Source organism: Xenopus laevis, chromosome 9_10L (genome assembly GCF_017654675.1).
Source record: "Xenopus laevis strain J_2021 chromosome 9_10L, Xenopus_laevis_v10.1, whole genome shotgun sequence".
Taxonomy (NCBI): domain Eukaryota; kingdom Metazoa; phylum Chordata; class Amphibia; order Anura; family Pipidae; genus Xenopus; species Xenopus laevis.
Window position 1 is genome coordinate 53,998,454 of NC_054387.1, and position 14,628 is coordinate 54,013,081.

Below are 14,628 nucleotides of genomic sequence, written 5' to 3' on the forward strand. Positions count from 1 at the left end.
TTTCAGTGAAAGTGAAAATCATTTCCAGGTTATGTTGGCAGAAAGGAAGGGGTCAGATGAACTGTATGCTATTAAGATCCTGAAGAAGGACGTGGTGATCCAGGATGATGATGTGGAATGCACAATGGTGGAGAAACGAGTTCTGGCGCTGCAGGAAAAACCCCCCTTCCTCACACAACTCCACTCCTGCTTCCAGACAGTGGTAAGTCTTATAGGGTCCTCATGGATTAGCCATATGGCTAGTGGAAGCCATGTTTCCCACCTCTGTCCACATTGTCAGGGTGTCTTCAAGGGCATAATCATGCTGTGCTGCCAGTAACCAGATATATGGCACAGGTGCCCTGCTTTGGGCTTATAAAGTGGCACAGTTATGGGTACTATGACCCCAGCCCAGTCAGAACAATTATCCCCAACCCCAGATTGATAACCAACAAACAGTTCTGTCCACTCACCTGCCGTAACAATACTGAAAACTGACTTCTGATTGGTTGGCTTGTGGTATAATTGACAATGGTTTAGTCCCTCCTTTGTGGACTTCTCTGAAATGATTTTTCTTCTTCATTAGGATCGCCTGTACTTTGTCATGGAGTATGTCAGTGGAGGGGATCTGATGTATCACATCCAGCAAGTGGGCAAATTCAAGGAACCCCAAGCAGTGTAAGTTGTCTTATAAGATAAGACATGTGCTTAGATTGGGGTAATTTCCCAGGAACACTTACCCTCCCAGGGTATTTCCAGCCACCTGTGCCTTGCTCATGAGATAATATAGTCAGTTTTGTGCTTCAGTCCATTGCAAGTAAGTAACAGGGCAGGCAGGCTCGGGCACAGGGGTGCTCAGCAATGTGTAAGTTGCAGAGCCAGGCTGGGGGTATTATTGGGCATGTCGAACCCCTTTGCAGCTTTCCCTTCGAATCCACCCTGTAAGTACCAGTATGCAGGAGAGATAAAGATATATATTTTCAGATACTGGCAGGTATCACAGAGTCACTTACATGTAATTAATATGTATAAAATAAACCCTCATACAATTTTTTCTTATTATTTTATATTATAGTTTTAGCTCCGAGCTCAGAGGTTGCCCACAGGGTGTGGAGGAGGGGGTTAGGTAGAAAGGCTGGAAAGGAATTGAGAAAGGATTCTCATAGAGGTGGGGAAAGGTCAAGTTTCCAGCACATTATTAGATGCCAATTAACTGTAATTAAAGGTAATTAGTCCAAATTGCAGGACTAGCATGCAGATACTTGGAAATGTCCCTGGCAAGGGCATGATGGGAGTGCACTTAGAAGAGCCAGTGGCGTAACTACCAGGGATGAGGGGGGTGCCATCGAACCTGGACCCGTACCCTCTTGGGGCCCGCCAGAGCTGCCATAATGGTTATCGCGGACAGCTGGGCAGGGGGAGATTTTACAGCACGCATGTCGGCAGTACTTTAGCGCGCAATTCATAGGGGGAAGGCACAATAGGGGGGCCCAGGTGCCCATCCTGTACCAGGGCCCACCGGCGAGTAGTTATACCACTGAGAAGAGCCACACCAGGGGAATATGTGCACGGCACCGAATTGCCTGCCATGATTAATGCCATATAGCAGGGTATATACCAATCAGTGTCGGGGCAAAGGATATGCAGCAATATGCAGATACAGGGTCAAAAGATTTTTATACACAGAAATTATAGGCACTTTTATCATTAGGGAGAACCCTGATACCCCTAGCTTGGAAATTCGGTGCTTGTGGGTCCCTAGTATCACACACAATAATTACCCATTAATAATTACTATTTCTAGTATCTGACATTACTTAAAGGACACCCCCCTTTGCCTCGCAGTAGAATTAATATCCAGTTTCCCCGCATGCTCTGCCCTAACCTGTTACTAAAACGAGTCAGATGTTTCCTAGAAGCGGCCAGGGGCTGATTACGCACCAGGACGCTAGTAGTTGAGTCTGATGGTAATTACTTGTGTCACAATGTTACTGTTCAGAGCGCAACATTAGCTTTCAGCGGGCACGCGCCCAGGACACTGATTGAGGGGCCTTTGCTGTGGCTCCTGTACGGCTGAGAGCTGACCTGTGAGTGAAGGTAGGATGGGGCTCAGAGTGTAGAGAAACAACGCAAATCATCACGTTGCTATGGAGATCTGGCACCCCAAGGGGTCAGGGTGTTATACACCTTCTGCCATATAATGTGGGGGTTCAGTGGGTTCTTAAATATTCAGTTGATTTAGGTTCTGAGCACAGTGTGGGGCAAAAAGCTGGTAAGGCTGTGAACCCATGGCTTAGTAGGTATTTGTGAACTACAACTCTTTGCAGTCTTAGCCTGGAGCCCTTGTTAAATTAGACTTTCTGCTGTCCCCATCCACCTCTTCCTCCTTCAGCAACAAATGATGAACCAAAGCCCAGTTCTCTTACCATTCACTAATGGGTTAATTGTATCCCAGTTACGGATCAGTAACCTTCTCTCTCACTCCCTGCAGGTTCTACGCAGCAGAGATATCTGTTGGCCTGTTTTTTCTGCACAGGAAGGGGATCTGCTACAGGTGGGTGACTACTATATAAGGGCCACACACTTCAGCATAAAATCTGTCCTAATTAGACTGTATGCTTTTTAGAACAGCACCACTTTTCCCTGGTTCTGACCCTGTGTTATTCCGTACAGAGACTTGAAGTTGGACAATGTCATGTTGGACTTCGAAGGTCACATTAAAATCGCAGATTTCGGGATGTGCAAGGAGCACATGGTTGAGGGGGTAACAACTCGGACCTTCTGTGGCACCCCTGATTACATTGCCCCAGAGGTAAATCTTCTGTAATATAACTCTTAAGGTGGACATACACATTACAATTATGATTTTTTTGGAAGATCTAAAGTTTTAATATATAATTTATTTTCTTTACTAAAGTTATTAGCTGAATTGTCAGATATGCAGGTAGAATCAAAATAATTCTACCTCTGTCTGACAATTCAGCATTCATTTTTGCATCAAATTTTCCATCCTATTTGATTGACAAGACGACCAATATTCAAGGCTTTTGCTGATATCGGTCTCCTCATGTCCCACCATGCATGAACCGAATATTGTCTGAAACCTTGTTTCATACAATAATATTAGTGCATGTATGACCATCTTTACTGTAACTCTTTTACGCTTGCCATTCGCTGTATTGCTTAATATGAACAATCTGGGCAGAGTGCGGGCGGGTCACCGACAAGAGGCACAGCCAATAAATCTGGACAGAGCTGTGTCAAGCTGGGGTCTCCTAGTAAGATCAGGCTTAATTAGCAAGCAATTGGGGCACCCCAACGCTTGATTAGTAAAAGCAAGTGGAAAATTAGCAAAGCAAGTTCAATTTCATTGGCTTCTGTACTGATCCGATCGCATGAATTATAGCACCAGGTTCAATAATGAGACGGGTGTTATAGTCTCTATCCTTAAAAATTAATGCTATCTTCATTGTATTTGGGAGGTAGCACATTTGCATCTCCCGCTGTGGGGGATCTTATTAGAAGCTTTCATTGAGTGGAACTAACATCACTCTTGTACCATATGCTAAAGCACTGGGTCAGACCAATGCTCCTTGGATTTATAGGCCCATTGTGACATCAGTTATAGGCTAAATAGCTGACAAGTCTGTTTTAGACACAGAGGCAGGAGGGGCACAGCTACATGGCCCTGTTCATTTGAATGTTCCGTCACTATTTTCATCTCACATCAAATCCTTCCCATAGAAGGCAGCCAGATTCATATCTGCAGCATTAATGGCAAATAAAACAATACAATGTAGCTGCCTCAAGGCACCGGCGTGGAATAAAAGTCACCAATAACCAGGATGGATGGGAATTCATTCTTCAGTGTTTACAAATATCCAGTGCTCAGTAAGTGTAAGACATTATAATGAATGTTTGTTGGGCTGGACCTGCTCCTCTCAGTGCTGTATAAATCATAGGAACAAGCTCCTGGGAACGGAATGAAGGCAGCAGAATCACATATTGGGTTTCTTTGCTCACAGGATAAAGGGCTCCATGATGCTGTACAAGAATGCAAAGTTACTCCACTCTGTATCCAAGGCAACAGGGATAGATAAAGAGGTTAGGGTGAATCTCACCTTTCCCATCTGCTCATCACCCCCTGATGTGTTAGAAGTGAGATGTGTGGGCACCAGCAGTGAGCCGCGTGTTCGCAGGGGAAATGATTGTGGGCGCACAGAATATGGCTGTTCAGAAGTCCCCAGTATATTTCTTGTCTTGGGGAATGTGCACAGTTACAGTAGCTGAGGTTGAAACAAGACACGTTCATCACATTTAACCACTTACTCAGATCCTACCCAAGTTGTGCCACAGTATTCTGCTCCTTCCATCATGTTGGGCCTTGAGTGGGCAATCTCAGTAATCTAGAATGAGTTTTATCCTTGACTCTGGAACCTTCCTCTATTTGTCAGCCACCATGCCAGTTTGTTGGGATAGTTCGCTGCTCTAGAAATGTCATTTTCTCTCCCCGAGGAGCTAACGGCAGGAAATCTTTAGTTCTCACCACTCACCCACCAGCGTCAGGGAACTCGTCACTATGTCTCTGTAATGAAGATAAATGGGAACGTGTTTTATGGCAAATTTTACATCCCCCTCCCTATTTAAATCTGAACCCCCAGTTTCCACTGGGCTTGTTAGGCTCCCAGTGAGGAACCCTTGCAGATAATATGTGAGACAGTGGGGCCTATTCACTAATGCTGGATATGAAATAATACATGTGTTGTCACCTAAATACTAATTATCATGTAAATGATATGCCTCATTATTAGTTACAGCAGGAGGAACGAGGCTTAGACTAATTAGGCTCTGTTAATGCAAGGTTCAGGCTCTGCAGTTTATTCTTTGTGGGGAAGGACTCATTAGATCTGAGCCGTTAGCGACCATTTCGAGTCTTTAGTGTGAATTTTCTTATTTGTGCTGCTGATGAAAGGAGAAGGTCACCTCGGACTCTCTGCACTGGCATTGCCTGCAGGGAGCAACAGTTTATGTGTTTGAAGGAAAAAGCTCGCTCAGTGACTGGCGGACAAATAAAAGGCATCTTTATAATCCTGAGGCAAAGGGAAACGCAGTAGGGACTCTCTGTTTAGTGTCACGTCTGAGTTGAAAAACCACTAACCTGCCCATGATTGGACACAGCAGGACTTAGGGCTACGGGCTGAGCCGAGTGTCAACATCTCTCATTATAGAGCTTGGACCTTTTCTGCAGCACTGTATGGGTTAATCCTTGCAGCCGGTGGGAATAAGTATAGTGTAGGGACTTGTGGCAAATTAATGCTGGAAACAGGAAGCCTGGTTTGCCTACAGGGGCCACAGAAGTGTGCCAGTTACACTCCATTAACTGGATATATGGGAATTCTCAGCGGGTCAAATGGTAGCAGCCACTTTCCTTCATACCAGAGATGCAGAGTGTGCCCCATTGTGTCATCCCATTATGTGTCCCCCTATGTAAGTGTCATTGGGTTTCTGTGACCTCTGTGTTCAAACACATGGGAAATGCCCATCTGCACCTATGAACCATGTCAGACTGGCCTGCTGGGATTCCAGGAATTTTCCCAGTGGGCCCAGATTTTTTTTGGCCCTTTGCCTATTGTGGAACACACAGCAACTTTTATTCAACCTTTTCCAGGTTCTCTATAGCAATAAGTCAAATCAACTGGACTTGTTGTATTTTTTCTTCTTGAAGATGTCATCTGACTTGCTTTCTTAAAAAAAAAGAAAAGGCTTTAGGGATCTGACAGCTTGGCAGTCGATAACAAGTTCTGTGGTGGGCCCTTGGTGTCCGAGTCTAACACTGCCTATAAATAAGAATAAGCCAGCTAGGAGACCACTCCCACCTTTTCCTGCAGTTTTATTTCCCACTGACAAGTAAATACTCTGTGTTCCCATGATTAATTAGCAGCACAGAAGAAACAAAGCGATGCCTAATGTGAATGCCGAAGCTGCAGGCAAATGGCGGCGCAGATATTTAATGAGCGTGTTGTTAAGTGGGAAAGCTAAGTGTAATGTTATTCCCTAGTTACAGGGACAGAAATACCCTTCTATATGCACTGAGCTGGGGGAGAGCCCCCGACTGAACATGGTGTTATTCTAATTCTGCCATTAATAGCAGGTCTCAGGTGGCAGGCGGTGCTGGTAGAACGCAGATGAAGGCTCCCCAGACTCGAGGGGGGATTCATTTACAGAATTAGGTGTAAAGTTAGATTGTACAGTTAAACATGAGCTGAACCACAATATAGCCCTCCTGGCAGAGGAAGCAGCATTTATCACACCCTACAAGATTGGTAGTAGGTCAGATCATGATTGTAGTTCCCATAGAGCGGCAGCACAGAGAGACCTCACTGCCGTCAACTCTCATTATCTGCCCCATAATCCTGTGCTTTCAGCATGACTGCAATGGATAACCTTGTTTTTCCCCCCTAGATCATTGCTTATCAGCCCTATGGGAGATCTGTGGACTGGTGGGCGTATGGAGTCTTGTTGTACGAAATGTTGGCAGGACAGGTGAGTGACAACTTGAGCTTTGTCTCATGAAGCTGTAATGGATTGCATAAAACTTACAGGTCTTGGGATAAAGTCTACAAGTAGCATTGTCTTTTTCCATGGAAGTATGGGGGAGTCATTGGTTAGTTGGTATGTGAGACTGTTGTGGAATCAATAAGATGTAGGTAGCCTGATCTCAGCATCAGGGAATTAGGCAAATGCAGCACAGTGATTCACCATGTTTTCCCCTCTTCCTTTGTCTGCTCAGCCTCCATTTGATGGTGAGGATGAGGATGAACTCTTTCAGTCAATTATGGAACATAACGTCTCTTATCCAAAATCGATGTCCAAAGAAGCTGTGTCCATTTGCAAAGGGGTAAGTCTGTTTGTGGCACAGGTTAAAGTCAAGGAACTCTCTTTAGTAGTTGTAATGAATGGGACGCAAGAGACTTTGTGGGACCCAATTCCTTATATAAAGGGAGTCTGTGTCTTTGTTATGTCACATTGTCTGTTATTGAGAAAGAACTTCACCAACCCCAGCATTTTGATCTGCCCAAGGGTACTGGGGATGTACTTCAAAAAGAACTGAATGGCTATATCCTGGACAACACTGATATCACGTTTAATAACTGTGCCCTACCTTCCCTACTGCTGTCTCCATCTTGCCATCTGTAACCATTTTACCCTACTGTACTTTTCATTCACCTTCCTACCCGCAACCACTCCATTAAGGGGTAGGTGTTGGATTGCTGCCCATTAATGTAACCTCTAGAGTCAGCTCTACATGAAGGCATTTGGTCAGTTCAGCAGGTGGTTCACTGTCCTGGGGCTGTGGTACTTGGGGCTTTATGCAGTGCTGGTTGGGGCAGTAGCTCCAATCAGTGGCTCCAATCAGTTTCTCCAAAGTAAGATAGAAATATGTTAGGTTTAACTTTCCGCCTTTTTTGCCTTTTTCCAGTTAATGACAAAGCACCCTGTAAAGCGATTGGGCTGTGGGCCAGAGGGAGAACGAGATATTCGGGAACACACCTTCTTCCGCCGCATTGACTGGGACAAGCTGGAGAACAGAGAGATCCAACCACCATTCAAGCCTAAAGTGGTGAGTGTCAGAATCCACTGGGCTGGAGTGCTTTAGAGCTGCAATTTGGGGAGCACAGAACACACAGTAGTCACACCCCCATACACCTCACTTACACAGGAGCAATGACCACACAATCCACAATGCAAAGCTAATGACTTCAGTGCTGTTTCTTAGGAAGACTTTTTATTTAGTCTGCAACATATGGCGAGAGAATGTAGTAACGCTGTTAGCATCCTGACTGTATGAATAATTATGTGGGTCAGAGCCTTGTTGGCTGGGGGTGCAGGGAGCTTTGCTACAGCGCATCTGCCCTGCCTGGGGGGCTCTATATCAAAGCCGCACGCTCTCTACACAATCCAAAGTGAGAAGATGACAGACGCAGAGCTGCACACCGTATTCACTCATATGGATAATCCATCTAAGAGACACGGAACAATCATAACATTTACTGAGTCTGCCTGTCTGATAATTCAGCTGTCATCCAGCCGCCTGCCACCCCTCCTGCAGCAGCATCTCCATGGCACCCACACTGCCATATCTGCAGAGAGTGAGGCATCAGCCCATTCGCATAGGGACCACACTCATGGAGCCAGTTGGCTGATAAATCTAATTAATTGCCTGACTATCAATATACAGCGTTGCAGATCTCTCACACCTTCAACATTAAGTGTATCCTGCCCCCCCCCCAAACTGCTGGTGAGAAATCCAGGGGAGTGGGGGCAGCTGCACAGACTCCGTGTCTCACGTACATTCACTTGTTTCACATTTTCCTTCTGCAATATTTCCTTTCCAATATCACACTCTCTGGCTCCCTCCCTGTCCAAACCTCAAGCTCATTTCTAGCTGTGAATTCTGTCCTAAGCCCAGGCCCTTTTACTGCACAACATAATTGCCACAAGTACCTTTCAGGTAATTCTGCCTCATAACTCTTATATAGAGTATGTAGGCTGTGTCTGGTGGTATATAGCTGATATAGTAGGGCAAGATGGGGACAGCATGGCAAAATGGAGACCATAGGGCATGAGGGTAACTGTAGTGTAATAATCTAATTGCACTGGCCCTATAGGGCAGCAATTGTAGGCTGAAAAGTGTTGGACAAAAGGGTGTAGGTTGAGAAACAATAGGGGCAATATGGAGACTGCAGGGGTAATATGGAGACTTTAGGGCAGTATGGAGACAGGGCGAGATGGAGACAGTAGGGAAGGTGAAGACAGTAGGGCAAGATGTAGAAAAAAGATAAACATGGAGACTGGAGGGGGAAGATGGAGACTGGAGGGGGAAGATGGAGACAGTAGGGGCAAGATAGAGACTGTAGGGGCAAGACAGAGACTGTAGGAGTAAGATGAATACTGTAGGATAAGATAAAGACTGAAAAGAACCTACTCTTAGTTTCTGGAAACAGCTGATAAATGACTCCCTTCCTAAGCAAAAACTTACATATATTGCTAGAGGGTGTCCCCGAAAGTTTGATGCGGTATGGGGGACTTGGGTGATGGCCCAAGAAAAGTAAATGGTCCAGTGGGATGTTACAGGTGTTAAACAAGTGTTGAACGCATCCTGTAGGGTACATGTTGGCCCTTGAGACTGCTCTTTTTTCTCTTTTTCTCTTTCTTCTTTCTTCCCTTTTCTATCATTATATTTTTTTTTTTTTGTAAAACTGAAAAATAAAAAACTTTTTTTAAAAAAAAAGACTGAAAAGAAACATGGAGACAGTAGGGGCAAGATGGAGACTGTAGTCCCGCTCACAGCTTTGCATCTCTGCCCAGTGCTTGGTGTTATTCATAGACTTCTGCAGAACATGCAGGGTTAAACCTCTTTTATTATGGACTTGGCAAGCATCACAATAATCCTGTAGCCCCGTCCTGCTTCCATGAGACATTATGTACTGAACAAGTCCAATCCCCTGTCCCTGGATTATCTCCAGTATTCAGCCTCTCACTTGTATATATGTGTAATCTCACCTCGGCTTTATATAGCGCCGGCAACAGAACCGACAATCACAGCTTCTCTGGTTCTTCAGAACGTCAGGATGGTGAGCGGGCTAGTGCCATGTCTCATCATTATTTCTGCTTATTTGCAGCGGCACACACTCTCCTTTTCTTAGTATGCGTTTTATTATTTTAAAAGTAAACATTTTGATTTACAACATGACAATTCATTGTCAGATTTCAGGTTTTTAGCTCTGACGATAAAATTGCCAGAATATTTAAGAAAAAGACTTTACAAAGAATATCGATAAACCTACATACTTTCTGCTCAAAACATGAACCTCTAATCAAAGAAAAATCAAAGTGTTTAGATGCAGACTCTCCTTTAACTCGCTATGTAACTGGTCTCAAGAGCTAGCATTCTATAAAGAATCAGATATCTAGATTACTCCAGCAGCAATTATTATTGTGTTGTCTCATTCAAGCACAGTGTGGCCCTGGGCCAGTATTATGACCACTTTAGGGACATCAGTACAGTACAGAGCAATTTCACGTAAAGTATCTCTGGAACTGGCACCAAATCACTCCCAGTACCCCTCTCTATGGCGCACATGTGGCAGTCTGTGTTCCACTTGACAGTGGCCTGGCAAGCGCTGACACATGCTTCCTTCATGTGATTGCTATAGCAGGAAATGGGGCTTATTTTGCTGCCTCCACCCTATCAAAGTGTGCCATTACAGTAGGTTTTTATCACACTTAAGGTGGACACTGTAGGGCAAGATGGAGACAATAGGGCTAGATTGAGACAGTAGGGCAAGATGGTGACAGTAAGGCAAGATGGCAACAGTAGGGCACGATGGATAAAGTAGGGCTAGAGGGAGACCTAAGGGAAAGATAGTGACAGCCTAGACAGTAGGGCAAGATTGATAATGTAGGATACGATAGAGACAGTAGGGCAAGAGAGAGGCAGGAAGGACAATCAGGGCTAGATGGAGACAGTCAGACAAGTTGAAGGCAGTAGAGCAAGAGGAGGCAATAGGACCAGAGAGAGACAGGAGGGTGACAGTCCGGAAAGATGGATAAAATAGGGCAGACAGTCGGGTAAGATGGAGACTATCACAGGATGGAAACAGTCTGGCAAGATTGAGACAGTCAGACAAGGTGGCTCTTAAGCAAGTACTTACTGTTGAATACATATAACTCAAGCTTACATTTATATATGTTGTTGGTTCAGTTGTCCATGTGGGTGGGTGCTGGGAGCAGTGTTTTCGTGGGGGGGGGGTGCATTGGACAACAGCTTTATTAGTTATTGCAGACAAAGACCAGCCCTTTTAAATGGATCAAGGTACATTATTTCACTTCCCTCCAAATCTAGAGACAGACTAGTGAGATTTTATGTGATTGTTGCGTGATAACGTGGTAACTGATTTCATTCTCCTGATTGAGCATCACGTGTGCATGTGATGAGGTGTGAGAGGATGTGAAGATAAACTGTCAGTTTCACTACCATTCACACGTGTGGGTTTTGCTAGGGTGTGGGTGGGGTGCAATTGAACTGTGCTCTGATGATGTAGAAACACCAATCTGCGGCCGTGACCGGGGTTCCCACACCGTATGTGCAGCTCTGTATGTCCATTAATGCTGTGTCCTTCCCAATTTACATCTCATATAACTTCTCTATCTCTTACAGTGTGGAAAAGGGGCAGAAAACTTTGACAAGTTCTTCACCAGAGGGCAACCTGTGCTGACACCTCCTGACCAGTTGGTCATCGCTAACATCGACCAAGCGGACTTCGAAGGTTTCTCCTACATCAACACTCAGTTTTTCCACCCAAGCCTGCAGTGCGTGGCGTGAGTGCACAGAGACTAGAACGCAAAATGCACAAATTGAAGATCCTACAATTTAAGGGCCTTGGCTCTCATGGAAGATCCCAAGAACCTGAAAATTCTAGGGTTAGGTACCCTGTCATTGAAGGATGAAGACTGTAAAGGTAGTGCCACAGATCAACCAAAAGTATTGGGTGTGCTAACGTTTTTGAATTAGCAAAGACCGATCATATCAGAGAGCCACTTGGGTGTCACTAGAAGTCACATGGGAGTAATGACCAAGAGCGAGGATCATTTTTAAGTCTTCCTTCTGTTCTTGAGTGCACAACCAATGACAAAGTGAATTGTGATGTTACCACAAAGACACTACATCCCATAACTTCATCCGCTGCCATGAGAAATGGTTCTACAGACTGCCCACAGCCTGATGCCAATGTTACCTAGAACTTGTCTCTGAGAGAGACTGGCCAAACAACAGCAACGTTGCCATGTTTAGTATGCATATCCATAGGGGTTGCTGGAGGTTGAGTTAGATCGTTATAAGACATAAAACCATAAGGAACCAGGTTGAGTGACAGAAACATTGGGTACTGTGTGTGACACAAGCATGTTCTTATGCTCTCCTACTTTATAATCAGTAATGGAACTAACTAGCAGGGTTGGGCAACTGTCATCCTTCCTGATGTTGATGTGCAACTCCCTGCACCCCCCAGCTGGGTGTTGTACTATAACAGCACAGAAAGGACTGCTGTTTGCTCATTCTTATTGTAAATGGTTCCTAGAAGGGCACAATTAGGTACCATATGCCTAACATTAACAATTAACATGGCTAATCATCCCCACAAAGGTGCAAGATGGAAGGTAGATTTAATCATGTCATACAGGCATTGGTATCCTGTCGTCTCTGCTAAAACTTGTCATTAGCCTAATCCATGAAGTATTACCCATAGCAGTTCTATATGCCAAATATCTACTCTCTGTGCTCTTTCTCCTTCTTTTGGCTGCTAACGAGCATTTAATTATGTCTTATTGCATCTTTATGGTTCATAAGTAATATCTGTAGAGTATTGGGGGCATGTATTTTTATTTCTAATTTAATGTTATTTGGGGGTGTCTGGGAAACGTGGAGGTTTGTTTCCAGTCCCTAGGCACCTGCAGTGTCCATTCATTCTTATTTTGTTTCATTAATCTCTTTAATAATGAGCCCTGCCCCTTTGTCTTGTTCCACGTACAGGCCAGATTTGCATTGCTCTGCATGCGAGGGGCAGGTGCATGCGGATTCGCTTGCGGCTCGTATTGCATGTGAGCCTGCCGGAAATCCAGTTCATCATAAAAACGGAAATATTTTATTTCCTTGTCTTTTGGTCAATTCCAGTCGCCAATAAATCAGTTACTTGTTATGGTTTGTGCCAGAATTTTTATTATTATTCATTTCCCAGTCACTTTCTGATGGTATCAGTAGGCCGCCAAAAGCAAACGTGGCATCCGACAATGATCCCTTTCCGGTCCCCAAGGAGGAGGGAGGATGAAACTGGGTTAAACTGTTATGGTTAGAAATGCACAACTCTGTAAATATAATCATACTGATGAATAAAACATTCTCCTGTCTCAGATTTATTGCCTTATGGTGTATAAATATTGTGCAGAATCCAATATCCCCCCAGTTCAGAGCTCTCTATTTTTACCTCATGGGCCACTCTCTTTCCAGTGGTTAGGAAAAAATCTCCACCTGAGTAAGTGTATCCAAATTCCACACAGTGCAAACCCAGGTACAGAGCTCTGCTTCTCTGTACTACTTGTTTATGGGCTGTTCTCTTTCCCATGATCTGACAGCAGGTCTGGACTGGAAGTCAAAATAGGCCCTGGCAGTCCAAGTACACTGAGGCCCAAATAGTCCTCCACCAGCCCACTAAATAGTGTATGGGACCTTACAGCAGCCCCTCTGGCATTTGCCAGAACTCATAGATTGCCAGTCGGGACCTGTCAGACAGGATCCTCCCCCAGATACAGAGATTTGATTCTCTGTACTTCCTGCTCTTGGGCTGCTCTCTTTCCCATGGTCAGGCAGAAAACTTCCCCTTGGTAAGCAGGGGCGATCCTGGACCCTCCGACGCATGCCGCAGCAGCAGTTGCTGCTGCCCCCTCCCCCGGAAATTCGCTCTTTAAAGTACCAGAAGCAGCATTTTTGCTGCCCCTGGTACGTAGTGGGGCGCTGCCGCCTGAGGCGACAGCCTCAACTCGCCTCATTGGCGAAGCACCCCTGTTGGTAAGTGAATCCAGTGCTAACCCAGGTACATAGATCTACCATGCATATGTATTAACCCTCTCCCAGTTTAACCAAATGAGCTGGAAAAGATGTTTCTCATTGTGTTAACTGGTCATTGCTTCTCCTTCATTCGGATATTTGCAATTAACAAATTGGCATTCAAGCCCCCAGAGGCCATTACTAATTCTACTGGGCCTCCAAAGATATTATCAATATACTGCATGATGCATAATATCAACACAATATGGTCTGAGACTCCTACAACACAAGTTAAGGACTGGAACCCTTTGGGTGAAAATAGTGGCACCTTTGTCTAAACCAGTCTCACCATTTGGGTGCTATTTCTCCTCTGTGGGAGTTCATGTCATTGCACATCTGGATATGAAGAGATAGGCACTTCAGCTGTGAGATTGTCAAGTACTGAGATGCCATCAGTTCTCTCTCTTTCCCTGGGATCAAAGCTCTACCAGCCTATAGACTATACCCAAGAGACCACCCTAACTTGCAGAAATGTCAAGATGTGTATATATATACAGGTTTACAAAAAGGAATATTCTGGGCACACAAAAACAGAAAACAATATGGTAGCTCCCACCCATATGTATTAATGCACAGACACTAAGAGGTTCCATGTCCATGACTGAAATAAAACTCTGTATATTTGCATTAGTATCAGGATAAAGGAGGAGCACATGAATATTTATGAGGATGGATCTATCCATCAGGATTTTCCAGTGAGGTTGGGTCAGTTCAGGGAATCAGTAGGGAATTGCTTATTTGCTGACTTTAAAGGGTTTCATATTAAAGGTTGTGACATGCCACTGGCCTGCACATGCACTTTTATGGGGGAATTAGCGTTTGGTAGGCAGGTAGCGTAGGATTTTTGAGCTTAGAGACAGGGACACCAAGGCTTCAGACAAAAAAACACAGGTTTATTAAGCACTGGACATTCCAACGAAAAGGCAACAGAAAAATGTTCAGGTTATAGTTCAACTTCACTGTAGAACATGCAGGGTACAGTTCAG

At 44.6% G+C, this 14,628-nt stretch overlaps 1 protein-coding gene across 3 annotated transcripts in view; it reads left to right on the top strand.

The window, feature by feature from the left end:
• The window catches only part of prkca.L (protein kinase C, alpha L homeolog), a 112,508-nt gene extending 99,558 nt beyond the window's left edge, over positions 1-12,950 (top strand). For all 3 annotated transcript variants that reach the window (XM_041575670.1, XM_041575669.1, NM_001093673.1), the window contains 8 exons: positions 29-202; positions 566-657; positions 2,471-2,533; positions 2,653-2,791; positions 6,442-6,522; positions 6,770-6,877; positions 7,460-7,600; positions 11,201-12,950. In XM_041575670.1, the coding sequence (XP_041431604.1) occupies positions 29-202; positions 566-657; positions 2,471-2,533; positions 2,653-2,791; positions 6,442-6,522; positions 6,770-6,877; positions 7,460-7,600; positions 11,201-11,365 (963 nt within the window). In that variant the 3' untranslated portion in view covers positions 11,366-12,950. The remainder of the gene's footprint in view (positions 1-28; positions 203-565; positions 658-2,470; positions 2,534-2,652; positions 2,792-6,441; positions 6,523-6,769; positions 6,878-7,459; positions 7,601-11,200) is intronic.
• The last annotated feature ends 1,678 nt before the right edge of the window (positions 12,951-14,628 follow it).